Source organism: Tauraco erythrolophus, chromosome 23 (genome assembly GCF_009769465.1).
Source record: "Tauraco erythrolophus isolate bTauEry1 chromosome 23, bTauEry1.pri, whole genome shotgun sequence".
NCBI classification, from domain to species: domain Eukaryota; kingdom Metazoa; phylum Chordata; class Aves; order Musophagiformes; family Musophagidae; genus Tauraco; species Tauraco erythrolophus.
Genome location: NC_141487.1, coordinates 7,697,469 through 7,723,369, shown reverse-complemented (window position 1 = coordinate 7,723,369; position 25,901 = coordinate 7,697,469). Strand labels below are relative to the sequence as shown.

Genomic DNA, 25,901 nt, shown 5'->3' with positions numbered 1-25,901 from the left:
AAGTACACGTTATTGTTCTTTGATACCATGTTCACAGGACAGTTTTGGCCTTGAGAATAGCATTATTTTATATTTTGCTTAGCAGAGGGCTGTGCAGCTGTCTGATCCTGGATGGCCAGGCAGTCACTGCCTACTGCGAGGGAACTCAGGGATGTGGCAGCAGTACATACATGCCAAGCAAGGGAAACAGCACACAAGCCTGCAGAGGTCAGGTGGAGGAGGTTCACGGGGCTGACAATGTAATTACTCTGCAAAACCATTAAGCTCTGGAGATGTGCCATTAGAAGTTCTGGCACATGCAACTGCTAAAGGGATAATTAAAACGTGCCTGGGAGGTTTTATTCCAAGTTATTATTACAGCACATGGAAGTTACTTTATTTTTTTGTGGAAGTTTATTACGCCTCCCACCTGCAGAAGACTCTTTCCATCCGTCGCTCTGTATCTGTGCCAGCACAACCCAAGTGCATAAGTGACATCCGCCCTTTACAGTCCCACAAACGCCCTTCCATAAGGAACAGGGCTCTGCACAAGACCATCTTTTTCTCCACCTGCACAGGTAAATAATGCATTTAGCGTTAGGTAAGAATGAAACTGTCCCCAAAACGAGGTCTGCACTATTTTTTAAAGGAGCTCCCAATAATCCAGTGCTTTCACTACTGACACAGGGCTTACGCACTCCAGGAGGTAACAAGGTGCACACTGAGAATCTGCAGAGCTTTCAGGCACGGAGCATCCTCTGCACACACACTGCCCTGCCCAGACCAACACATCTGTGGGGCAGTAAGACTGACCCACACACAATATTTTTGTCGTTCACAGTTGCTCCCAGGCTGAGTTACGTGTAACACATGTCTGTATGTCTCAGTCAGAGACTGGTGAACAGCCTCCTCTCCAGTCCCTCTAACACCTTCACCCGCAACGGAGCCTCAAGCAGTAACGAAGGGAGTGGACAAACCCATGGAACTGGACAGAAATTAGAAGCTCCTGCAGAAAATACTTTCTCCTAATGGAAAATACTGTACCCCAGAGGCGTTTCGCTGTGGATCTGATTCTGTTTTAGACTCCCAGGCAATCAAGCACTAGAGCAGCCTTATTGCATTCTCAGGAAAACCAGAGAGGTTCAGACGTCACGTTTTCCAGGAGAGGAAATGAAATCTTTCCTTCTCCCATGCTGCCACCTGGTGACACATCAGCCTCCAACTTCTAAAACAGACCGAAAGACACACGGAAACGTCGGCGAGTTTTTTTTCAGACTCCATCAAACACACAGCTGCTACAGCAGGCACCCCAAAAAATATCTTTTTTTTTTTTTTACTCAGTAAATGGCTGTTCCCAGCCTGGTGCTGCCACCCATCTCTTCACCCAACTGTGCAAAGCTCCCAGCTTATCTACAGCGACTTCTTCCAGCTTCTGATCATCTGATACTCATGGGGCTGGAGCCCAGATATTTCTTTGCACAAACATCTTTGGAGCAATTGCTGCCTAAACACTACAAGAAACCCCTCCTCCAAACGACAACACTGAACAACAGTACTATTTAACTCCTCTCCCTTGTTAAGATCTTCATCTGCTTTCACAGCTGCTTAATTAAAAGTTCATCTCAGTAAAAAAAGTAATACTGAATAACTTAAGATCTGCAGTATGCCAATATAATAATTTAAAAATCACACAGGCTGTAGGGCAATCAGACAGCCCACGGTCCAGCAGCAGCCTGTCCAGGACACCTGCAGCATCTATTAAAGGTTTACACGTGTCCAGCACCCGTCCCCTGAGGTTTACAAAGTGCTTTACAAACTCTAATTAACCCAAGGTGAGAATTAACAGATCTGGATTACGCAAGACAAACAGCAGTGAAATCTTCCAAACCTGAACACCGCTATATCGAGCGCCCCCGTGCCCACCAAAAAGCCGGGCAGCCTGGCAGGAATGTTACTGCCAGGTAACGAATTGCACAATTCACATTTTTGGAAGAAAACGATGTGTGTGTCAGCCAGCAAGGTACTGAGTTAACACCTGCTACCTGGAAGCTGCAAAGCTGTACGATTTGTAGTCCGTTCAGAGCCACACGTATTACTGGCGCCGGTGCGAAAGCAGGATGCTGCTGCTGCCTACGTATGCCTTCAGCAGTGACATTAAGCCATTAGAAGACAAGAAAAAGCCAGAATTTGCCCCAAGGTTGGCACGTGGCACACAGCTGAAATTTCTGTGTCGCTGTTCTCTGAACTCTCTCCGTTTGGGGTTTGGGTTTTATCTTGAAACTTCGCTCAAGAAAGCTTTTTACTGAACCACAGAAGTAACCCTTCATGCACCGGTACTAGAGAGGAACAAGCAGAGGTTAACGATCAGCAAATTCTGCAGTCGGCCAAACGCTGGAGAACATCCAACCCCATAAAACACTAACCAGCTACCCAGAACTAATCCAGAGAATAAAGGTCAGGGGAAAAACGTAAACAGTGGTTGCCCAATGTGTATCTTTAGTGCTCACGGAGACATATTCAGTAAGTCGTATCAGACCACCCACAAAACTGGCAAACACAAAAAATAGTAATGCATTTGCCAGGTGCCACTGGTGTTTTCAGAGGGATACATCAGAACTGCCTTACTGACTTGTCCCGTATTCGACTACCAAAAGTGAAACTGATTCCAACGGTCAGCACTCATCAAGTGCTTTCTGTGTGACTCTCAGCTGACACACAAGAACCAACAAAGGCTGTACCTCTTTCCATCTCAGATACTTTCAGAACTTAGATGCTGGGATTGTAAATACAATGTGGGCATCCTTTTTCATATAAAAAAAAGCTAGGAGCAAAGGAAACTGTAGGCAGTTTGCCCTTCCGTGACTAGTGCCATGTAAAGATTTTCACAAACATGACTTTTACTGGGACTTCTAAAAAACCTCTAAAGATCACATTTTTATTCATGGAACTTTAACAGAACGTTTTCATGGACAGATCTGCATGCACACAGCAGAAATTTTAAAAAGGATTTTAAAGCATTCTCTAAACCTTTTAACTTACTGTGGCCTGCAGCTTGATTTTTCAGCAAAGCTGTACTTTTGCACACCTAAGTGTAGCCATTCTTACAAAACATAATGTTGAGTTTCTGAAAAGCCACCTTATTTTGCAAAAAAAAAAAAAAAAAAACACAGAACTAATTCTGCTGAACAAACTAACATACTTAAAAAAAAAAAAAAGTTGTCTATCATGCTTTTCCTGAGCAAAAAGACAACCATTTCCCATTTTCTTCCATTCCTTACAGTCATGTGGGGAAGAGGCGTGCGAGTTTGTTGGTCAAAGAGCAGTGGTCTCTGGATCCACAGCCTGAGCGAAGATGAATTCGGAGGGACTGCACTAATGCAGCAAAACCACAGGCAACCCGTGTCAGTTCCTGGAAGCCCTTCTCCCATCTCCCTGCCACTCCTCTGCTCCTTCTCAGTCATTCAAAATGGAAATGCAAAGACATCTCCCATGTCAGCCTCTCTCCAGTTGCAGTAACAGCCCCCTCTGCACCCCGTGCAACACCAGTGTCTCACCCCAACACTGATGCTTTCACAGCACCTTTTGGTATCCGCTCCTTCCATCAGCCCCAGGACCTCCTCTCCAGCGTCCCACTGCACCCGGCGTGTGTCTTCTCCATGCCTCTCTCCATCTTCTGCTACATCTCGTTTTATATACGACCTTTACCTCCAGCTCAGCTGGTAAATAAAGCACTGCTGTCCTCACCGAATCCTCCCTCAAAAACCTGCATCCACCACGATGCTCTTTAAGAATAATGCTTTTCCTGAAGTCAACGCCAAGAGCCAAGCAACTTGGCCTTTTCACTTCTTCAGGCAACAGGAAAGTTCTTTTACAGAAAGAAAGAATGTATTTTCATTAGTAAAAACTTTATTTCTAGACATAATGCTCATGTAGAGCCTTAACTTTGTTTTAACACATGATCACAGGTTAGAGCAGAGGCGACTGGCAAAAGGCAGCAATAGTGCCTGGGAGGCACAAATGTGTTATGTATTAGTTATGTGGAATCTTTAAAATGAAAAAAAATCTATATTTTTCCACTAACAAACATATCTTGGAATAATTACATGGATACCAAGTGAAACTGTCCAAGTCAGTGAGTAAGTAACTGTCCAAAGTAAGAAAGAAAGAAACTCCAGGCACACCAAACAGTCCACTGCTCCATAAAGCGGGAACGTAAAAAGAAAAAAACCTCTGACGATCCTGACCAACGCCTTCATCACTCAGCTATTTCAAACTCTGATGCTTCAGAAGATGCCACTGGGCTACTTCCTTAGCTCCTTTGCAGATCCTCCTCTTCATTCTCAAGCTGTCTGTTTCTCCATGAATATTTGGAAAACAGGTTGGGTTTTTTTTGCTGAGGTGGGTTGGGTTTTTTTTTATGGTCGTGGTTTTGGTGTTTCTTTTACCATCTCCTTTGTCTACAATAGTTCAAAAATGGCTATTCAGGCTTGGGTTCTTCAGGATCAGCATTGGTTTCCTGCACAGCAACAGTTGTTTGATCTCCATTCTCCACAGTTAATATCAAAGCCTGACCCTGCTGTCCGCCCTTCAAAACATGTCAAAGGAAACACACAGAGTATGAGTCAGTTTTTGCTGGCAAGTGCCTGCTGTTTTCACTACTAACAGCTAGACTTTGCTTCTTCCTTAAAGGCAGGAGTCACTGTAAGTCCCCTCTCAAATCAAAAGTTTAAATCATACTGTCCATTCAATGTTTTTCCTACAAAACACATCGCTGCACAGGTATGAGATCTCACAAATCACTAACAGGAACTTTTAGGGGATACATAAAACTGTAGGATGAGAGATAAATAAACACAGTTATGTAAGACAGACTTGTATTTTTTAGTAGGAGTGCATCTCCTAAATCCCCAGTGTCAGGAGATAACAATGGCCTTGGGACTAGATCCTAATGAGAATCACATAAAATGAGTTGATGCTGCAGTCTTGGGGATTCTAGGACTCACAGACACTCAGTATCCACATGCTGCTCCAGTACACACTGAGCCCATCCAACACATTGCACATACAAACACTACACTAAAAACCTACTGCAGATTTCAACATATTACTAAAAACACTAAAAAAATAAAAGAAATAGAGACTCACCCCTGATTCCTGCACCGCTGCAAAGAAAATGAAACAGTCCCATCAAAACACAGTAAGGTGAGCTTTATCCTTTCTCTAATCCTGCTACCTTGTCCTTACGTGTGTGCAGGAGCAGCTCAGCAGGATCCTGCACGGGCAGACCCCCAGGGAGGCACCATTACAACAGGTCAACTGGGGCACACAGAAACGGGGACGTTTCCTTGCAGTCCACCTCTCACTGGCTGTTGAGGATTCAGCTCAACATCTAGTGAAGCCAAGACCACTCCTCAGAGTACTAACTATTACAAAACCACCCCTTTGGACACACGCTGTTCGTACTTACGTGGCACATAAGTTTTCCTTTTCCTCCTTTGCCAGATATATTTGAGGCCAGCTGCAACTAGCGCCGTCCCAACAGCCGAACCAACGACCGAACCAACAATTGCCACAACAGAGGAATCTGAGTGAGAATTCCCGTCCTCTCCTTGCACCAGGCCCTTCTCCTTCAGTCTGATGTGAGAAAAGAAATAATTGTGTCTTAGAACCCGTCAGCAGACCTTGCAGTGGAGCTGCCGCACTGGTTTTAACATGACACCTCCACATCCAGGGGCATTTGCAAAGCTCTTTCTGACTTGGTGGGTGACCCTGGAAGGAGCTGACTTTTACCTCTGTGTTTTAATGCCTGTAAATGCAAACTGATTCCCCTCAGAAGCAAACTCTCACTTGTTCTGCTATAGCTAAGGGACGTGTCAGCTGAAACCCAGGGACCCAGAGGAGTGCACTGCTCTTCACGGGTCCAGATCCAGCTCTGTTAGAGCTGCCTGAGAGGCTCCTCTGCAGTGAGGAGTTAGGACAAGAGGCTGAAGGCTAAATCTGTCAAGTTAATGAGTTTATAAAGAGAGAAGTTATGCTGTTCCCAAGAACAGTAAGACACAGGAACAGGATTCCACACTCGGTGCCTTGCTGGAAGCAGGAAACTGCTCTTTCCAAGACAGCAAAACGCAGATCCAACAGTTAAAGAGAACAGCCCCGTGCCCATAAAGAGTAAAAGCTGCTTACCTGGCCCATGGTGTACAACTGCTGGACATGTTGGCTGTTGAGGAGGTTCCAGGAGGACAAACTTCACACACATTGTCAGTGGTCTTTGTGCCTATAAGGGAGAAGACAACAGGATTTCTATCTGCACCTGTGGCTAAGGAGAGCTTCAGTTCAGCGTCATCTTTGTAAAGGACCAAGTGTTCTGCAGAGACTCTTCACTACAGACAAAAGCTCACACACTTCTGTCTTTACAGACAGGAAAAAAAGCATTCTTGGCCACATCAACTGCCTCAGCATCTAGGACTTACATGGATCCTGCAAGCTTCCAGCTGTGCACTAGTGTCTTGACAATTACAGCACAGTGCATCAGTATACACCATACCTACTATGTGCTGGCCCTATCCATTCACCTTCATCCTTCACTAGTTTTCTTCTGGATGAACTGACAGCCAGCCCCTTCAAAATCAAACTCTAAAGGCATTACTGTTAAGAAAGTTTTGCTTTTGGTGTTATTGATGCTATGTTGGCTTACCCCTTTCTTTTACCATAGTGCCAGGAGAGCAGACAGTGTAGCGCTGACAAAGCTCACAGTCTTCAGTCCCGAAGTAACTGCAGAAATACCCAGGCAGACAGCCACACACAGTGTTCTTCGTGTACGTACATGCTACTTCTGGCACGAGGTTGGCTCCTAAGAGAAATTTGCACGCACAGCCACAGTATTTACATGGATACAATCAACAGATAGAAAAGCAAAAGTGAACATTTTGTCTTGCCTTGATGCCCTGGTGTAGAGCACCAGAAGCAACAGATTAGTGAAGATGACTCCTTTTTGTACGTAGAAAGAGAGCCTAGTTCCTCAATTCATCTTGGGTCACATTTACTTCTGTCCTGTGACTTGCACAGCAAAAACAAAACACTCCCAACTTAGATATTCTTAAACTAGCTGTCCTGGTGGAGCAGCACAGCCCCACCCGGAGCTCTTTCAGGCTTAAAATTCCAAGTATTCCAAGACAGCTCTTCAGACACCATGCTGTGATCTGAAGGAGCCTTTAAACGCTAAAAGGGATGCTGCAGATCAAACTTCCACCAGTGCCAGCTGAAGATCTATGCCAGTTTTTCCCTTCCATCACGCAGTAGACAGCATTCCGAGGTCAGCACAGTGACAGGAGCCTCTGCTCTTCACACTCTAACCAATTCATCAAGCCAATGAGGCAGGAGAGGGGGAGAAGTATCCACAAAAGGCAAGAAAAATCCATTTAAACTGGTTCCTTAGCATCCTCCTTACCTTTATCACACAGTTTACACTTCCTGCAGTGTACTAAACCGTTGGGATGATCCGTGTATGTATCTGCAACACACGGTATGCACGTCGTGCCGGAATTCGCAGTGCAATGCTTGAAAACCCGAAGTCCTAAAAACCAGAGACAACTCCCTAGCCTCACGCTGTCGCAAGTGGGACGTGAGCCCAGGCGGATGTTCCAGCGCAGCGCAAGGCCCTGGCCAGGGCACAGCGGGCACGGCCAGAGCTGGGCATGTGGGTCAGCCCCACGACCCGCTGCTGCGCTGAGCGGGGAGCAGCCCACCACCACCTACCAGCCGCGCACATCGGGCAGCACTCTTCGCCTATGGGGTACTCTCCCAGCCCACACTCCGAGGCGCCCGCACGATCCAGCTGGATGACCAGCACCACGACAAACACCTTCAGGCAAGACAAGAAGGGAGCGTCGCTTCCTGCTCGCCCCTCTCGGAAGCGTCGCCAGCCCGTCCGGGGGGATTCCTGCCGGGACCGGGGCCGCTCCCCCCCCCGCGGGGCCCCGCACTCACCAGGCGCATGTTCCCCCGGGCGGGGGGACGGGCCGGGCCGGGCAGCGGCCGCCCCCCGCGCGGAGGGCAGCGGAGCGGGGCCGCGGGAAGAAGAGAAAACGAAAGCGAAAGGACTGGGGGGGTGCGCGGCGCCGTGCCCCGGATGGGGCGGACGCGCTGGGCGGCTGCGCGGCGCTCCCAGCGCGGGTCTCCGCGCATCCCGGCCGCAGAACATCCCCGAGCCGCCGGTGCGTCTCCCTTCGTGAAAGCGCGTTCGCGGGAACGCGGCCGCCCGTGGGAAAGAGCTGATACAGATGCCCGACCGATGAATTGTTTGCCCTGAAAGCAGAATGCCGAGCTCTGCCCTTAGAGTCGGTTCAGGTTCCTTCTGCCCCTGTTAGGTATTTTTCAGCGTTGGCCGGCCAGATTGCTAAACCAGTTCAGGTTCTGGCTTTTAGTCGGCTTCAACCGCCCAGCAGATGTTTGGATTACCAAAAGCGTAGGCAGTGTTTAAAAACAGCTGTGGTCATGAGTATTAAAAATGTTGTAGAAGTGGGTCACCAAATACTACTGAGAGGCAGTCTATGTAAATGCAGGTTTCCCCCTCTTTCTTTTTGAAGGAGAAATAAAAAAGTTACACATTACTGGCTTCTGAAATGAGTAGGCAACATTTCTGGTAGCAGGATACAGCATGAGAACAGCGCTGAGAGATGAACTTTGTCAAGGCCTCTGCTGAGTTCTGAACTGCAATGGATCTCATGGAGCAAGCAGGCAGACTTGGGAGACGAGGGAGCTGTACATCTGCTCCTCTACCAGGATGTCCACCACTAAAAAGAGCTCAACTAGAACGTGTCATGGATCATATTTCCAGTTCACATCTGTTAAAAGTCAGTTACCTGCCTGTGTAGCAAAGGCAGCTAGCTTAAGAGGTGTCAAACTCTGTTATTAGCATTTCACAATCCTGCTGACACCTGAACTTTTCAGGACAAGCAGACCAGGAGTCCTCAATCAATTTAACTGGCACCAGCTGGCCATGCTGCTGCTGGAAGAAGAGGTCTGTCTCCTTTCGGTCCCATTCCACCAGTCCCACCATGCCACAAGCGCTCATGAAGCAAGTAGCAATTGGGAAGTGGCAAGGGCTTTATCTTCATAAAATTGTATTCATACTGCAGAATTTAAAAACTTAACATATCTAAAGAATGTTTTGCAGTGAAGACTTTTTAATGTTCTAAACACTCTGACAATTGTTTTGCATAATTATAGAAGTTTCTATAGCAAGGTCTCTATTGCAAGCCAATTCACTTGCTGGATAACAACATCATGTCATTATTACTGTAACTATTTACATCGTAGTAATATCTCAAATCCCCAAATGCTTATCACTTTACAAAGTTACTGCCAAGAACTCCAGAGTGGAAGAGTCTGTAGGGACTCTATCACTTAATGGTATCTCCTACCACAGACCCCAAATGTCCTATTGCAATAAAAAGCAGATATATAACAAATCAGTGATAAGACATGGCAGAATAAATCATTCCTTGTCATAACAGAAGAGGAATGAAACCTGCATAAGCAAGCAACATGCAATTTCTGGCTAACATTACTGGATTATATATTTCTAGCCAAAACGTTCTGTACCTTCATATGCCCAGAGAAGCTGTGGCTGCCCCATCCCTAGAAGTGTTCAAGGCCAGGCTGGGTGAGGCTTTGAGCACGCTGGTGTAGTGGAGGGTGTCCCTGCCCATGGCAGAGGGCTTGGAACTAGGTGATCTTTAAAGTCCCTTCCAACCCAAACCATTCTATGATTGCAGAACTATCCTATTTCTTTTATCAAAAGATAATGTTTTTCACCTAAGTTTGTGCGAGCCCAAACTTTAGTTTATTGTCATAGGAAGGGAATTTGCACTGAGCTGTAGGTAACTTCCCTGGTCTGGGGACACATCTGAGGGACAGAAGTTACTGCTGGCTCAGGCACACCTCCCACAAGCTCTCATGAGGGATGCTCAAGGAGTCCCAGTTCAAGTAGGCAGAACAGCAACAAAAGGCCTTACCCAGGTCTGCGTGACCCATCCGCAGCTGCAGGACCCCCACAGCTCTACCACCACCTCTGCTCCGTGCTGTGGCGAGGAGAGCTGCCTTACCACTCCTTCCCGAGGCTTTGTGAACCGTCAGTTCATCCCTCTGAGCTCCTGGAGAAAAAGCTGCAGGAAGGTGTTAGAGGATACAGAGCACTGAAGCAATTAAGTCTGTTTCCTCTGAGGATCAGGTGAAAAAAATGGTGTGAAAGGAGGACTCAGATTGCAGCTGCTGCCTGGAAGGAGAGCAGGTGGCCCAGTTCAAGGCTTTATTACTCAGGTGAGAAGGTCTTGCATGCACAGAGGGGGCAGTGACTATGGAAATGCTCAATGTGGTTCAGCTGAGAGAATCTGGGTGACAGGAGCACTGGCATACTTCTTGGGGTTAAGGGTGTAAGTACTCACGGGATAGCAGTCATGAGAATATAGAGAGTAGAGGAGAACACGAGCTCCTTTCACTTTACAAAAAATCCCACTTCTTTGGAAGACCAACATACCAGTCTTTTTGAGGGTGCAAGCGGCTGCACATCCCTCTGAGGGAGAGGACCCAGACAGAAGTTGCACACAAATGCATTTTATTGCTCTCTACAAACACAGAGACGCATACACAGTATGCATGTGAGCCCCAGGGCTGTCCCAGTAGTGGGAGAAACACTATCCACCAGGAATTAAACCACGCGATACAGACAAAAATCATTATTATAATGAAAATGCTAGAAAAAGCATAGCTTACACCCAAAATGTATAACATTGACCAATTAAGCCTTTTACCTACTACCTTTTCTTTAACATAAAGCAGTAACACACTCTTTTTCTAAATTGAAAAAAGCAGCAAAATAGTAGAAATATTCCACATAGTTTCCTAGCTTCTGTTCATCTGTCACACTTTAGGACTATGGAAGGGTCGCTGGGGAAAAATGCAAAACAAAAACCGTCTCTGATGCTGTACAAGTTCTAAGCAAACAGAGGGAAACTGATTTGAACCAAGTGTGCGTGAATCAAAGGGAAGGAAATTTATCCTCCGGAGTGACTGAGCGAACAAGCGTCGCTCGTCGAGCCGGAGCAAAGCTGACAGCTCTGACAAGCTACACTGAGAGAAATCTCTCCTACAGCAATTCCTGTCCGTCACAACTGTAACATTTACAAAAATACCCTCCTGCATTCGGAAGACACCGGCCCCCTGACCGGGCAGCGTGCTGTGGGCTGCTGTCACCAGCGCCTGCACAGCTCCAGTACCACTCGACGGAATGCCTCGTCTTTTGCCAAAGGATCCCATAAAAGACAAAAGTATGCCATTCCTTTCACACATAAATAAAATACACGGGGAAACAAAATTCCCTACAGAAGAGAGGATCAGAGCTGGACTATCAGATGCAGTCAGATCCTTCCTCTGGACTGTAAAAGGCAAAAGTCCGCGACGTGAAGCCTCACTGACTACCAGGGCCTCCAGAGAGGACTGGCAGCTTTTGGAGATGCTTGCTTCGAGGTGCTGGGGTTCCCAGGGGACAAGGCGACCTCCGTGGCAGCTGCCTGGCTCTTCTGGAAGTGGCTTAAAAGTTTGGTCTGTGTTTCAGTTCGGACTTTATGAAGAGAGAGGAAGTGGAAAGCTTCCTGCAAACACCTAGAATAGCCCTCTCTGAAGTCAAACTGAGAGCTTTTGTGGAAGGATCCTGCAGCTGGAGAAGGGAAGAGAAGAGGGAGGGGGAAGAAAGAATAGTTCAGGGCAGTTGTTCACAGCTAGGCATTCCTAAAACTGTCACAGACTCGCAGTAGGCTAAAGACTGAAACAAAACTCAATACTCACTCTTCATCTGCAGCTGGCTTTGCTGTTTCAGGTAGCTGACGGTCATCTCCAGGATGTCGGCTTTCTCCAGCTTGGAGTTGGGCTGGTGTCTCTGAAACTCCTTCTCCAGCAGCAGTTTCAGCTGCTCGATGCTGCTGTTAATCCGGTCACGGCGCATTTTCTCCACCACCGGCTTCCTCAGCTGTAAAAAGCAAAGGAAAAGAGACCTGTTATTAGAAGGATCTCCTCTGCCATTTCACGGGACTGTTTGTTGCCCGTCGCTGTTCCTAAACAACGCGGACCAGTTTCTCAGCTGGTGTAAAGTGCTCTACGGACAGCTGGGAGCGAGGCTCGAAGCTGCCTGCCTGTGCCTGGACTTACTTTGTTTTTCTCCTTTGGTGTCAGCAGGTTGTCGGGCTCCATGAAAACGGTGCTGGGAGCCATCTGTCCTGCGGAAGGAAGGGCAGTCTCAGAGCGGGACTCCCGGAGAAGCGTGTTGCTGGAAGCTGCTCTGCCCAGTATTTATACCGTGCAGCCTCCCCCAGAGCCTGTGGGTCTGGGGCTCGCTGGAGTTTCCCACACTCCGCAGCCAATCCGGGCGATGGGCAGCACAAAAGGAGAAGCGGCTATTCTTGCATGCTCGGCTGCCGGTGAATAGCCGCGGGATAATGACCTTCTCCCAGATGAGCAGGTGGGGAGTGTGCGCTCCGTGAAAGGCCGGGGTCACAGTTACGTGTCAGGAGCTGGGAAAGAGCTGGCCTTCAATGGGAAAAGGCTGCTGACTAATGCCGCGGATCAAGAGCGTTCCCGGCGCGGCCCCGGGCTCGCATGGGCGCGGGGAGGAGGAGGAGGTCAGCTGCGAAACAGACGCCTGCGCGGGGCTGCGTCGCTCCCCGCGGCGGCACCCGCTGAAGCACCCACAAATGCACATGCACACGCGTCTCAGATACAGAGCAGAAATTCTTGACATCCACTCACCTTGTTTTCTCAGGGAGCCAGAGCCAGCCGTTCTCCCTCGGGTGGCTGTGACACCAGTTTCCCCCGTATGAAATGGAAAACAGCTTTTCCAGCTTGGCTTACTGCAAATAAATACAATTAATTGTAGGTATGCGCAGTTATTGGATGCATTTTCCGTTTTGATCTTTGTTCTCTTCCCTTGATATCTTCTGCACCTCTTTAGAACGCTCTCAAGCCGTGGCACAAGCACTTTATGTTTCTCTTTTCAAATACCTGGAAGATAAATCTGCGAGGAGAAGGATCTCCGAGTGTTTTGGGATCAGTTCAGTCTCACGTGCTGCCTTCTCACTTCCTCTCCAAAACGTGTTATACTCTAATTACTTTCATTTCATCTATGCGCAAAGGAAAATTGAGTGCTGAAGAAATTCACATAGCCCCAAAAATTATTAGAAATCGAATTCCTGATTCCTCCCTCTCTGCCGGGGCAGTTTCCATACTGAGATGCACAGTCTCTCCTCAATGGGTGCCTGCAGCTGGAGGAGTTAACGGACTATGAACACACGGCCAGAGAGCCACCATGGCAAACGTGAACCCGACCTGCCTGCACTTCTCCTGCCTTCTGCCCGTGCGTTACGGCTGCCCTCCCTCGAACGGCTGAAGGAGGAAAAGGCAGCAGAGTGTTTTCTGCATCCTCCGGGCACGCACCCCGGGCAGCGCGGCGCGAGGCCGGCAGCGACGTTGCCCTGTTCCAGCCCGAGAAGGGCGAAGCGGGCAGGCAGTTCCAGACTGCGTGTCTGGAACCCTCGTTGTGGGCCCAGCTTTGCTCTGGATGTGCTACGTGACCTGATCAGTTCAACACACTCCTCTGCCAGCACCGGTACCTCCCACTGTAAGATTCAATACAGGACGAGTAAGAATCAGATAAATTACTGTCAAGTAATGTTAAGGTTTGTGTTTGGGGATCTCTTACTGAAAAAGAAAGGGCAGTAAGTAAATACTGTTTGTGTTTACACTAATATATGTGCATGAGTGTTCACGTATATATTAATCTATATGTGTGGGGTCACACATGTCCTTTCATGTGAATACACAGACACATTTCTCTCTCCCTCTGCAACTCGTTATTCGTAAGACCAGGTAAGGCTTAAATGACCTCTTCCAGGATCTGCTTTGCCATCCCTATTGTACTGCCCTTGAATAGGCTCCCTTCTTTTCCTACAGAGCAGCAGCTGTTGGGCTCTGAGTCTTTTATGTCAAGTTGTGGGAAAGCTTTTGTGACACCATTTCACATGTTCTCCTCAAAGCTTGTGGATTATCTTTGAGCCCATGTAATGCCACCTCTGAAACCAATCTTTCTGGGCGTCCCTCTTGGGGAGATTCTCAGAAACAAACTCCTGAGTAGTAACTCGTTTCTTGAGCTCGTTAATCAAGCGCATGAAGAAGAAACGTGCCATTCCCGTGATCAGCAGAGTCCACCAGCAGTGATGCTAGAGACAGTTGCTGTTTTCCAGATTAACCCACTAATAAGCAGCTATAAGAACAGCAACCATTTCCCCTTCCAGCACCAGTCAGGCACTCCAGTTTGAGTCCAACAAAGCTGCTTAAAGTGTTAGGTGCCTTCCCTGCAACTACCCACAGGACACAACAAGAAACTAACGCTGCATCTGAGGAATCTGCAGCATTGCATTCCTGTATCATAGGACTTTTGTTTGGGGGGAGGACAAATTAACTTTCTGTGAGAAGACTGTAGTAGAGCAGATGTGTGGCTTGCTCTGCCTTTGGCTTTCTTCTGTGATGCTTGCAGGCTCTGGCTGTTTCTGGGCTTTCCCCAGTGGTCCTGAAGATGTGCAGCAGAGAGGCCAGAGCCCAGAGCTGGTGCAGCCCCTCGGCCCATCCAGACCAGGCTGAATGTGTTGCCACCCACGTGTCTGCCACTGCTGATTCCACCTGGGATCTCTGCAGCAGGATTTTACACAGGAAACTCTTACTTCTCCACTGAGCACCCAGGGGATTAGGAAGTTAACGCCATGGGAATGGTCATACTAGCCTGAACTACCTTATTCCTCTTGATCTTGGTAGAAATTCTGTTTAATTGCTATTAAAACATTCAGCTCAAGCTAAAAGAGAATGAAAACCTCCATCTCCTTTCTCGCTCCAAGCTTCCATATAACTTCTTGAAGGAATAAATTATATGGAATAAAAACACCTACTTGATTTTTTTCCAGGATCCCAAGCATCAAGTCCTGTTCCATGTCTGTTGACTGCGTGCACTTGAGATGTGCTGAACCTTTTTTTCTCCTGCTGTTTAGTAATTACATGGTTAGGCATCGTGGCTGTAGCCCGAGCCTTCTGACTCCCTGCCTTCAGTGCTGCCACGCGCTCCGAGCAGCACGAGGCTGAGGGCAGGTGAAGGCTCACCATGCTCCATCGCCCACGCCGCGGGCATGCGGCTGCCCCTTGATGCCTGTTCCTCACTTTAGCAGCTGCATGCTGGTTTTGGAGAAACGTGAGCTCAGGCCCCTTACAAAAAAAAAAAAAAATAGTCCAGCAAAGGCAGTGTCAGCTTTCCTAGCAGGGACTCCAGAACAGCTCCGCCACCCCACATTTGGCCAGTCCAAAGCCAAATGGAAAGAAGTAGGAGGCAGTTGTGCCAATGCTTTGCCTGGTTGTGCGCTTGGCACGATCAAGGGATCAGTGCTCAAAATTTCTTCTCCATTAGGATCCAAACTGAGCTAAAATGTGCTGCTGAGCAGGCTGAATGCTAAATAATCTTCTCTCACCTTGGAGCATTCACTTAACTATAGAGGCTGGAGGCTCCACATATTTAGAACATGTGTGGTAATAAAAAGTACAATATTCAATGTATTATTGTGAAGTGAATGTAGCAAAATCTCCCCCAGATAGCAAATCCACTGAGGTTTCTACTTCCTCACTCTGGGTCACACATGAATATCAAAGCATCTAAAATAAAAACATATTTAAAATGGCTTTTTATTTTCTCTTTCATTTCACAGTCTGTGAGAGGGAAAAATAGCCAATTACTGACCATCTTGGAAGAGTTACTCTGATTAGATGCTCAATTACCCAAAATAGATGCTCTGCTTCCGCTTCGGTTGGAAATCCTAAAGAAAAGCGATAACAAAAATTCCTCCCTATTACAAAGTTAGCAGAGTCAGTGGACTTTACAGTAAGGATAATGAATTCTGAATTGCACACCTTCTCCTATGGTTTCAAACATACACAATATTCCACAGAGAACTTACTAGGATCCCAAGACGCTGGATGTGGATAACATGTTTGAAATACGGCATTAGCAACAGGTTTGCCCCAGAATCCCTGCCAGATGTTAGCTCTTTAGGAAGACTTAAAGATGCTGCCGCTTTCCCAAGTCTTGAGAGATGCTCATTGCTCCCATCGCTTCTCTCCTGCTCCGTGCTGCCCAGATGGCCTTTGGGGAGCAGGGTTTCCCACTGAACACAATGCAGAGGCAAGCAGCGTTGCTAATGTGGTTTGTAGTCAGGCACACTTCCTTTGTGACCGGAATGAATATGGTCAAGAAACGGTGTGGGAAACTCGGAGGTACACAAACTTCCACAGCCTCATGGCAGTAAGTTGTTCAGAAAGCTAAAACGCTTGGGAGCAGGGACAGAGCTTCCGAACAGAGAATGGGATAGACAGCAAAAGGTGGGAGACTCAGTTAGCACCGGCACTACAGACCATCCCGAGGTGGAAAAGAAAATGGGTCCAATCCTACGGGCCTTACCTGGATCCTCACCGCGGTCGGCAGAAACTCTGGACTCCAGGAAGGGCGAAGCGGACGGCTACATCTGGCCTGCAGCTCTCGTACCTGCAGAGTGATTTCCTGATCTCCCATAAACGGCTGTAAATTCAGATTACCTCTACGCCGACAGTGGGATTTACCAAAACCCTAATCAGCAAAATCTGAGCCTGAATTCTCACCCGGCAAATACCAGTGCCAGAGTCTGGGCTGTTGTTTCCCTTTCTTTCATCCAAGCAACAGAGAATTGTTTAGAAGTATTAATGAGGAGAAAAGCTTCCCCATAGTATTACTGGTGTAAAATCTGATCTCATTTTCTTAAAAGCCAAGCCCAGCTCCTAGAGCTCTATATGGGCCATATGAAAGTATCCTGATATCCTCCTGGTCCACAGGAGTCATCTTTTTCCCTTAGCACTGCGCAGCAGAGAGGCACAAAAATCCCACTGCAGAACTGCAGTGGTGGCTGCCTGGCTGGGACCTGTGCTGGTTGTGTCTCAGAGCTTGGCATTCCCAAGTTTGCTCAGGGAAAGCACACAACTGGCACACGGAGCTCGGGAATCGGTGCCCTGCCGTGCCATTACGGGTGATGGGCTGCAGTGGTTGCCATCGTGTTTGGGCAGGCCAGCCGTGGATGAAAAGGAAAGCGAGACAGAGGTACTGAGCAGCCGGGGGTATGGGCAGTCTGACCATCAAGTGACACCTGGTACAGAGTCTCTTGGTACCTGTCAGTGACTCCAAGGGCAGTCCTAGCAAAAATCCACAGTGTTCTTCTGGGCAGAGCTGAACTGAGGCAATGCCTCACCCACAGCAGAGGATCTTCAAGCTGGCAGGAGGAAATCGGTCCTGGATTTAAAACTCATATTTAAATTACAGTGAACAGCAATTCAAGTTAACATGCCGGGGCAAGTAAGGGTTGGAGGAGCTTCTGTATCTGTTTGCAACAGTTTGCAGGAGCTTACAAGCAGCTTGACTAATATCAAGAGTCTGTGTTTCCTGGGACATATTACAAAAATCTGGGGAATTAAAGAGGTAAACAGAGTATGTGGAAAAGAAGTCTTAGTGTGGGCCAAAACCACCTCTGCTACCTCCGGTGGGACCATTTTCTTGTGCCTTACTGGTGGATGAGCAAGGTTCTGCTCCTGCAGCTCCGTTCCTCTCATTTCCCCCCAGCCCTTCCTCGCTCTGCTGCTCGGCACTCCTCTGTTTGACTCTCGTGCAATTTCTGTTTGTCTGCGTGGCTTCCTTTTTTTCCTTTTACTCGGGGTTTATTTTCCCTTCATGAAGTTTTTATAATCTGATTTTTCGATCTGCCACTCTTTTTCCCTCTGTCTGTCACAGGCAGATGTGGTCTGAGGGCAGGAGTTCCTTACGGACCCGCGGACGGTGTGAGTTTGGAGTTCCTGCCAGTTTCCCACACTGCTCTCCCATTCACTGCATTCAGGCAGAGGATAAAGGAAGTGTGCCATGCTACAAGCTGAATTAGAAATGGTGTTTGACTTCCCTTTGTACTTCACAGAAACCTTGCTCCGGGTAGACCATCTGCATAGCACTCGCCGTGCAGAAAACCATTGATCAAGGGCTGTCAGCCCAGCTGGGGGAACTTGGGAAAGTAATTCCTTGTGCCACTTCAGTTCTTTAGGGCTTAACATCTGGCTGGAGGGGGAGGCGACAGTTGATGGTTTAACAGTCTTGCTTCCTTTCAAGTTTGGGATGCTGTTTTGATCCCCGATAAGCCTTTCTGAAATCCTGATTTTAATAACATGGAAAGCATCCAAAAGACTAGAAATAATGCACTGGCTTTGCATTTTCAAAGTGCTTTACAAATACCAGCTAATGAATTCTCAGCAACCTCCTCTGTGAGATAAGGATGTATTATTAGCAATGTTTTACAAAGGAAGAAAAATGAGGCAGACAGGAGAAACCCAAAACATCAGTATTTCAAATAGCCTACTGGTTGCAGTGCTTCTATTGCCAAGTGGCTATTTGAGACATCTGGTTTGCGAAGATGCTCAGCACCCACTTTTGGTTTAATTAGCTTTGGCATCCCTGCAAAGGACCCGACTCCCTAGCTTGTGGGAGAAAATTTGGATTACCGGCCCGGACCACACTCATGGTCATGCAACACCTAGATAAGCAGATGCAAAAGTTCTCCTTCATACTCAAGTCCAGTAGTGGTATTGGAAACGTTATTTAGTACCATTTGTTCAAGCCCAGGACCTGGCTGAGAAGGAAGATGCACTCAAAGCCTTGATCAGGAAATACTTAAGAATCTAGTCGACAGAAATTAACTTGCTCTCTCTAAAAAGTAATCTAAGTTTTCATTCGTTTATTCATGCTCCTGAAGACCTGCCAAAACCTCAGTCTTAAGCTGCAGCTGTCCTTAGTCCTTGTGCAGATCTGTCTGTCAGCACCACCTAATTCTGATCAGCTGCCTCCCAGCGGTTACGGTTATTCTGGGCTTGGAGCTACTCGGAGGAGAGGATGCAAAAGGTGCCTGCACAGTCTCCTGATGGTAGTTCCTGGGGACTCTGTGCCAGATTCCCAGTGCCTAGTGCTGCAGATGATTGTAGGGCATGGTTTACGCTACCAGCTAGACTGGAGATGTCCTGGGGTCTTACCCTCTCTAGACTGTTTTCTTTAGAGTCTATCTCTGTTTATTGCACTAAATCCCCCTGATCCTGACATCTGACAACGTGCCTTGCCCTGTAGCATGGTGATGAGGGCATCCAGCTCTGCCTTGTATGCCAGTTCTTGCGTGTCCCCCTCTGCTAGTCCTTTGCCTGGCTCAGAACTAGGATATCTAGCTTTTGAAAAACTGTTCTTGCCCGCAAAGCAGGTGCCTGCTTTTATCAGAATGAAGAGATCATTCCACTGCCAGCTGAACACGGCAAAGATGTTCCTCAGTCCTCCAAAATCCACCTGCCTGGCAGGGCAGGACCTGACACTGAGCCCCAAGACACTTTCACCAGACACACGTCCGTTGTGCTCCGCAGTGCGGTGACTGACAGCCACCAAGTGTGAGAAAGTGGATTCTGGTAGGAGCTTACATCCCAAAACTCAGGCTGAGCTCAAGGGAAGGGACGAAATTCACTGGGGCATATGGGAGAATGAGCTTCAGGTTACGAGCTTGTTCCCAAGGTAGGGAACAGCCAAATGAGGCTCAGGGGATGCCAAAGAAGTCTGTGACTCTTATCTCCCCCTTCCACCACTGCCCCAGCTAGAGTTGGGTGATTGAATGTCTGGCACATGCAGATAGGACTAATTGCTGCTCTTATAAAAGGGGAGAGGTGATGCCCTCCTATCTGGCATGAACACACCATTCCCATCTTGTCAATGACAGCAAGCGGTTGTTGGGGCCGGACCTCAGGAACCACACTCCCAATTCTCAACCTGCTCCTCTGAAATATTCTCTCTGCAGATACCTTCTCCCTGTCAAAATGCTTGGCAGCACTATTTGGTAAGTCTTGTGATTTTTATCATGAGACTTACACTACTTACAGCCTTCAGTAAGACTTCACGTTCAAGCCTCATGATTCTATGAAGAGAGAAAATTAATGATATCAATCCAAACAAAGTCCAAACACTTAATAATCAAAAAGTAAGTTTAAAAAATCCATCAAAATATTTTTATTAGAAACATCAAAATGTTTTTGTTAAATCCCTATGACTTTCAGCCCATTTCTTGGTCTCTTGAAGCCCAAATTTCGACATCTGGCAGTGATGCCAGATCCTCAAAGCTGCTGAGCCCATTGTAAGAACTGAATGCCACCGTCTTCCAAAAAAACCCACCCAAAACAATGAATTGCATGAACTCAGAAGGTTCTGTGTTTGCTCCCTCCACTCCGTTGTCAGTGACAGGCTGTTCTCCTTCCTTGGCCAGAGCGGAGCAGGTGACTGACTGATGGGCTCTGGGTATTTCAGAGGACTTTTGGGGAGCGTGCGCTCCCACTGAAGACACCAGTATCTGGGGTGCTTTAGAGCAAAGCTCAAAACCATCTTGTAGCATTTGTGAGATGATAGGTGCTGGGTCTCAGCCCTGTTGCTGAGATGGGGACCAGTTACGTTCCTGACGTCATAACTAACTCGGCGCTCGAGAACTACAGAGCGGGGTGTAGCCGAGTCCCCTGGCAGAACAGGAGGACAGGATATACCCTGTGGTTGTTTTATATGGGTTTTTGAAGGAGGAGGGTGGTAAACACATAACATGGTGGCTCCCGCAAAGCCTGCTCCCAGGGCAATGTGTTCCTTTGAGACATAATTGATTCCTGCCATCAGGCACCAGCCTGCTCTCCCCCAGGGTCAGCGCTTTCCCACATCCAACCCCATTATCCCCCAGACCATGCCTTTTGTACAACACACTCCAGCTATTCATGTGCAAAGCAGCTGTAATCCCCAGACCTTTCAGAGTCAATATACCAGGAAATAATAAATCCCCCTTGTGCACTCTTGAATATGCTGAGAGGTGACTTGTGGGAATTTCAGCTGGGCAGAAAATAATAAATTCACCTTAATTTTTAGTTATTTGTAATACTCACTGTAGAAAGACTATGTCATTGGTGCATGACTATTTCAGGGTCACCCACACAAGCAGCTATAGAAATTGCTTTTGCATCTAACAACCCTAAAAATGCAGATCAAATTGTCTCATATGTTTCTTAGCGATCAAAGTCCACTTTCCTTCACTTATGCACCTGGGAACGGCAGTCTATTAAGCATTCTGGATCTAAAGAAAAATTTATTTAAAAAGGTTAAACGTGAAGAATGTACTTTACAGTAATAAAAGACCCCTTTTTGTCAGGGTTCTAATGTCTAAAGGAGGCAAGATAATGCCACGCTAATGACATTTAATGGAATATTTTATACAATAGGTCTAACAACAACATAACCTTTTCCCCTGAAAGAAGCAGATTTCACGACACTCACGCTCCGCTCGTTCAGACAGCAGAATTATGCTTGTGAGCGCAGAGGCAGCCAATCTTGAACAGCAAGTTTGGCAGGATAATTTCTGTACATATCGCCTCCCACGCCAAACCATTTTTTAAACTATTTACTGTGCAGAATGTAATATCACCAAAACACCCTGAGCAGAACAGGGCAGGCAGGGTTAGGTGCACCTGGGGGGCTGCGAGAAGGGGTCTTCGTCTGTGACACCAAAGTCAGCAGTGGCTCCTAAGTTAAAAACTGTCAAAGGATTATTAGGCTTCACCTCAAACAGGCAGTACCCTGTCTCTTGAAACCTTACCCAAGAAACCTCCACAGAGCGAGTCCTAAGAGTATGAGGATGATGAAGAGATTTGTGATGCAAAAATCCCAGAATCTTAAACATCACGAGACATCCCCCCAGCAATAGTAAGGTATGAACGTGGCACAACCTGCACACCCAATAGCTTCATCAAGTATTGAAAGATCATCATTTCCACGCAGACGTGTCAGCACAGGTCTACTTGGGACCCTAGTAGGTGTTCTCACTGCTTCTGTCGTCCTCACGGATGCTGCCACTGGCACATAATCTGTGAAAGAGAGACCAGAGCTAGCTCGGTCCTGAAAAGCCTTCCTTTGAACCTGCTCCAGCAGCCGGCCGTGGGCTGGCCTGAGGAAGGGACAACAGCCGACCAGAGACCCGATCCCACCCAGGACAGACCCTGCCAGGCCCTGCTCCGCAGCTGTGATGGCAAAGGGGTGTCCCAGAGAAGCAGCATCTCTGCCAGGCTCCCCGCAGATGGGGAGAAAAGCAGCTCCTCTGCACGACAGCGAGAAGAGGCCACCCCTAGTGCAGAGGAGCTGCTCCTCCTCCACTTTGTTCTCGCAGGTCTTCGGCCATATCCCCAAGTGGTCCAGAACACCACGAGGGCCACCTCAGCCCTGTCCCTACCTCCCCACCACAGACACGGGCTCATCCAAGAGGGCTCTGTGGAAGAGTTCAACAGCACAGCTCCCATTTCCCAGAAGGGTAAACTAAGGCACGGTGAAGCAAAGCAGCAGCCCCCAGCACAGCCAGCGCCGCAGCGAGCTGGGTCATCCCTGCTGGCCACCCCTGCCTGCGAACCCCTGTCTCTGCCCCCTTGCCCCACGTTGCCCCTTTCTCCTGGTAGACACCGAGCTCAGAGGAGCCCCTGCCTGCACGGTGAAACAGGCACTTTCCAGCCCTCCTCGGTGCAAAAGCCATGTGAGTTCATCGTGCCTCAACAGAAGTGCAGGCTCCACAAAGGAGTTATTAGCACCAGGCTGTGTGGGTTTGAATTTCTCTGCCTTTCCCATACTTTTCCCCTATTGATGACATTTCTGGTTGGGACAATAGAAGTGTGCCTTGCAACTACTCACGGCATTAGTGACGGTGCTTGAGCCTGAATGATTTCAAGGGAAAGAATTCAACTCCCAAAAGACCATCTGGCTATCAGTTATAATACTGCAATAAAGGTCAGGGCTGCTTCTCAGGAGTTGGGAAAAAGATGGGTTTTGACACCGAAGAGTCTCTTCAACCAGCTTGGGCCATGCCTACCTGCCAGTTCCTAGCTCCAAGGCCTGTCACCATTGCTCCTTTGCTAGGAAAGGGGTAACACAGGACACCAACTTTTGGAGGAAGGCCAGCCAAAGAATACAGGAAAAAGGGCAATACCCTTAATATAGCTGGCAAAAGCTAGGGCATGGTCCAAGAGCTGTCTCTTATTTTGTATCATAATCCTTTGGCTGCTTCAAAGTGCTCATGAGATGTCTCATCTCCTGGCTTTCCCACAATGCAGAGAATAAAGGGGTCCAGGGACAACATCTGCCCTTAACAAAGAGCTAAGCCCATTCAGGCCCACACAATGCAAACCACGAAGCTGGCTATTGCAGTGACACCTCCCTCCTTCCTCTCAACTGCCCATTAAACTCAGGATTTCCAAGCAAGAAATTGTCTTTGGCTTTCTTACCTCATTGCACACTTCCCCCTACCATTTCCATTTCCATGCTCCCGTGCCCAAGCAGTGCACTGGGAGAAGATGAGCACACCTCTGCCTCGGGCACTACAGGCTAGACCCTCAGATGGCAGGATGCAGGACAGCTTTTCTCAGGTGGGTTCTGGGTTATTTTCGGTGCTGCCTCAAGGATTGTATCCAGACAGAGATTTTTCTCGTCAGACAAAACCAGAACTGACCTGAAGTGTACACAGAGCTTCATTCTTTTTCTTGCCTTTGCCACAAAAGAAAAAATGTTAATTTTTATTGAAATTTTCATGCAAACGCAAGCAAGCAGCACTATCCCCATTTTCCAGATGAGAAAACAGAGTGGGGATGACATGCTAAAGGTTACACACGGAGGAGATTACGTGGTCTCTGAGATCTCATGTTCTGCACACTGCGGCAGGTCCAGTCTGCAGTGGGGCAGTGTGATGCGTCCTGGTCAGAGGAGAACAGAGAGCACCAGGAACCTCAGGCAAGAAGCAGGACTGGGCTCCTTGCCGAGGTCTGAAGATGGGCCTCAGCTACTAAATCCCGTGCACGACCTGCCTCTGACTTCCCAGGGTCAGGGGCTTCTGCACTGAGTCTGGTGCTGTTCTTTAGCCCATCTTAACCATCGTTCTTGTAAATGTCTGTGTGAAAGAGAGAGAGTAGAAAAGGGAAAAGAAAAAGCTACGGGGGTGACTGGGCACAGGCCCAGTTCTGCTAGGAGGTTTGTGGCTGTCCTTAACGAAGGCAATGGGAACACTGGTGCAAGGGGCTCACAGACCTCGGCAGCAAAGAGGGAAGAAGAGGTTACCATTTCCATTTGCTTCCCATTCCCTATTTATTCACCCTGTCCATCCAACATCCCGCCATCCCGACCGCAGATGCTCCACAGCGTTTAGAAACGCCACGCAAACAAACCTGACAACCACATGCAATGCCTGCATGGACAGGCGCATGGAGACCTCCACCCTGGCCAACAGCACCCTGCCCTCTCCAGAAATTGGGGAGAGGTGTCCTCGGTGCTGCTGATTTCAACCCCTTCAGCAGGAACGCTCTGGACCACAGGCAACCAGCTGGTGGGTCAGTGCTTTCCCGGATCGCGGGCAGCCCCGCAGAGCCACGCCGCACACCCCACCGCTCAGCCTGGGCAGAAGGTTATTCTCTCCAGGGCATTTGCAACCACCGTACCGTGCACTAATGGATGCTCCCTCTATTGTTCAGCTGCGTGCCTGGATTGGCCGAAGGGCTGTGGGAAACACCAGCCACCCCCAGACTCACGTATCTGCCCAAGCTCCCGGTGGATAAATAGAGGCAGGCGGTAGCTGCCAAAGCACAGCCTTACGCTCGGCACAGCAGCCCAGCGTGGGGGTCTGCGCCCAGGCTGAGCACTCAGAATGGCTCCCAGTAACACCCTCATGATGCACATGGAGGAGAAACTGCTGCCAAAAGAGAAGAATAAAGTAAGTAGAGCCCTCGACAGGACCGGAAAGGCTGGCCTGCCTCTGTCAAACAAATACTAGGTGGGAAAAGATGAGATAAGGAGGGAGAAAGTGGTCTGGGGAAAGGCAAATAGGTTAAAGAGAGATAACGGAGACTATACAGATTTTTAAAAATGAAACTGAGCGGGGAACAGGCAGGCAGCAAAGCTCTCCTACCAAAAGAAAGCATCTTTGAACGAGTGCGTATCAGGGCATCAGAAGGGGAAATGAGGTCAGGTCTCAGAAAATCCTTAACAATCTGCTCCGTGTCTCTCTCAGCTGAGGAAGCCGGTGGTGGAGAAAATGCGCCGCGACCGGATTAACAGCAGCATCGAGCAGCTGAAACTGCTGCTGGAGAAGGAGTTTCAGAGACACCAGCCCAACTCCAAGCTGGAGAAAGCCGACATCCTGGAAGTGGCTGTCAGCTACCTGAAGCAGCAGAGCCAGCTGCAGGACCCAAGTGAGTGCAGAGCATGTATTTTACACCACTTAAAGGCTACTGCCACAGACCTTGGCCCTCCCGTGTAGCCCTGGCCCCCGCAGCGTGCAGGGGCTGTAACAGTCCAGGTCCAGCCACGTGAGCAAGGGCCGTGGACTCAGGCTTGTGAAAGAAACTCACTGCATGAATCGCCACTGCCCCATGGTTTGGTCACGATCCTAACCCATTGCATTTGCTTCTTTCTTTCTTTCCTAGCGTTCGTTCACAAGAACCTGGAGCAGGACTTTGCCAGCGGGTACCTGCGGTGCCTCAGAGAGGCTATGCACTTTCTCTCCTGCTATGAACCCAAGAAGGAGACCCAGGTGCAGCTGATCAGGCACTTCTGCAAAGCTCACATGGGTGCAGATGCTACGTACTCTCCTGCTCTGCGTAGTCCACCTCTGTCACCCTGTCTGTTTGCCAGAAAGCAACCTGCCCAGAAGACTCTGGCTGCTGCTCCTACCATCTGGAGACCCTGGTAG

The 25,901-nt window shown here is 48.3% G+C and overlaps 3 protein-coding genes across 4 annotated transcripts; 1 reads left to right on the top strand and 2 right to left on the bottom strand.

The window, feature by feature from the left end:
* Nucleotides 1–4,000: 4,000 nt before the first annotated feature.
* Nucleotides 4,001–7,984, bottom strand: TNFRSF14 (TNF receptor superfamily member 14). The gene is made up of 8 exons (XM_086625578.1): nt 7,966–7,984; nt 7,735–7,840; nt 7,427–7,552; nt 6,674–6,829; nt 6,163–6,253; nt 5,447–5,613; nt 5,125–5,141; nt 4,001–4,564 (listed from the first exon to the last, which is right to left on the bottom strand). Exons 1-8 carry the CDS (start codon nt 7,972–7,974, stop codon nt 4,457–4,459), a joined length of 780 nt encoding a protein of 259 aa, XP_086481704.1. The 5' UTR covers nt 7,975–7,984; the 3' UTR covers nt 4,001–4,456.
* A 2,622-nt stretch (nt 7,985–10,606) lies between these two features.
* Nucleotides 10,607–21,956, bottom strand: LOC104382458 (transcription factor HES-5). The gene is made up of 5 exons (XM_009990413.2): nt 21,910–21,956; nt 12,781–12,881; nt 12,184–12,251; nt 11,824–12,004; nt 10,607–11,695 (listed from the first exon to the last, which is right to left on the bottom strand). The coding sequence occupies exons 3-5, from the start codon at nt 12,244–12,246 to the stop codon at nt 11,454–11,456; spliced, it is 486 nt and encodes a 161-aa protein (XP_009988715.1). The 5' UTR covers nt 12,247–12,251; nt 12,781–12,881; nt 21,910–21,956; the 3' UTR covers nt 10,607–11,453.
* Nucleotides 21,957–24,423: 2,467 nt separating this feature from the next.
* On the top strand, nt 24,424–25,901 carry LOC104382459 (transcription factor HES-5). Of its 2 annotated transcripts, none has more exons than XM_009990414.2 (3): nt 24,424–24,923; nt 25,221–25,401; nt 25,636–25,901. In XM_009990414.2, the coding sequence occupies exons 1-3, from the start codon at nt 24,858–24,860 to the stop codon at nt 25,899–25,901; spliced, it is 513 nt and encodes a 170-aa protein (XP_009988716.2). In that variant the 5' UTR covers nt 24,424–24,857. The 2 variants fall into 2 exon arrangements, with proteins under 2 accessions (XP_009988716.2, XP_086481801.1); XM_086625675.1 differs by having other exon boundaries at nt 25,221–25,416.

What these genes read in the sequence shown, in the direction of transcription:
- TNFRSF14 (XM_086625578.1), bottom strand. An exon ending in CTGCCCGATGTGCGCGGCTG is followed by an intron (nt 7,553 to 7,734) that starts GTAGGTGGTGGT and finishes TCTGGTTTTTAG; the next exon opens with GACTTCGGGTTTTCAAGCAT. An exon ending in AGTTGTACACCATGGGCCAG is followed by an intron (nt 5,614 to 6,162) that starts GTAAGCAGCTTT and finishes TTCTCACATCAG; the next exon opens with ACTGAAGGAGAAGGGCCTGG.
- LOC104382458 (XM_009990413.2), bottom strand. Translation starts at nt 12,246, where the DNA reads ATGGCTCCCAGCACCGTTTTCATGGAGCCCGACAACCTGCTGACACCA. An exon ending in CACCAAAGGAGAAAAACAAA is followed by an intron (nt 12,005 to 12,183) that starts GTAAGTCCAGGC and finishes TGCTTTTTACAG; the next exon opens with CTGAGGAAGCCGGTGGTGGA. An exon ending in AAGCCAGCTGCAGATGAAGA is followed by an intron (nt 11,696 to 11,823) that starts GTGAGTATTGAG and finishes TCCCTTCTCCAG; the next exon opens with CTGCAGGATCCTTCCACAAA.
- LOC104382459 (XM_086625675.1), top strand. Translation starts at nt 24,858, where the DNA reads ATGGCTCCCAGTAACACCCTCATGATGCACATGGAGGAGAAACTGCTG. An exon ending in TGCCAAAAGAGAAGAATAAA is followed by an intron (nt 24,924 to 25,220) that starts GTAAGTAGAGCC and finishes TGTCTCTCTCAG; the next exon opens with CTGAGGAAGCCGGTGGTGGA. An exon ending in CCCAAGTGAGTGCAGAGCAT is followed by an intron (nt 25,417 to 25,635) that starts GTATTTTACACC and finishes TTTCTTTCCTAG; the next exon opens with CGTTCGTTCACAAGAACCTG.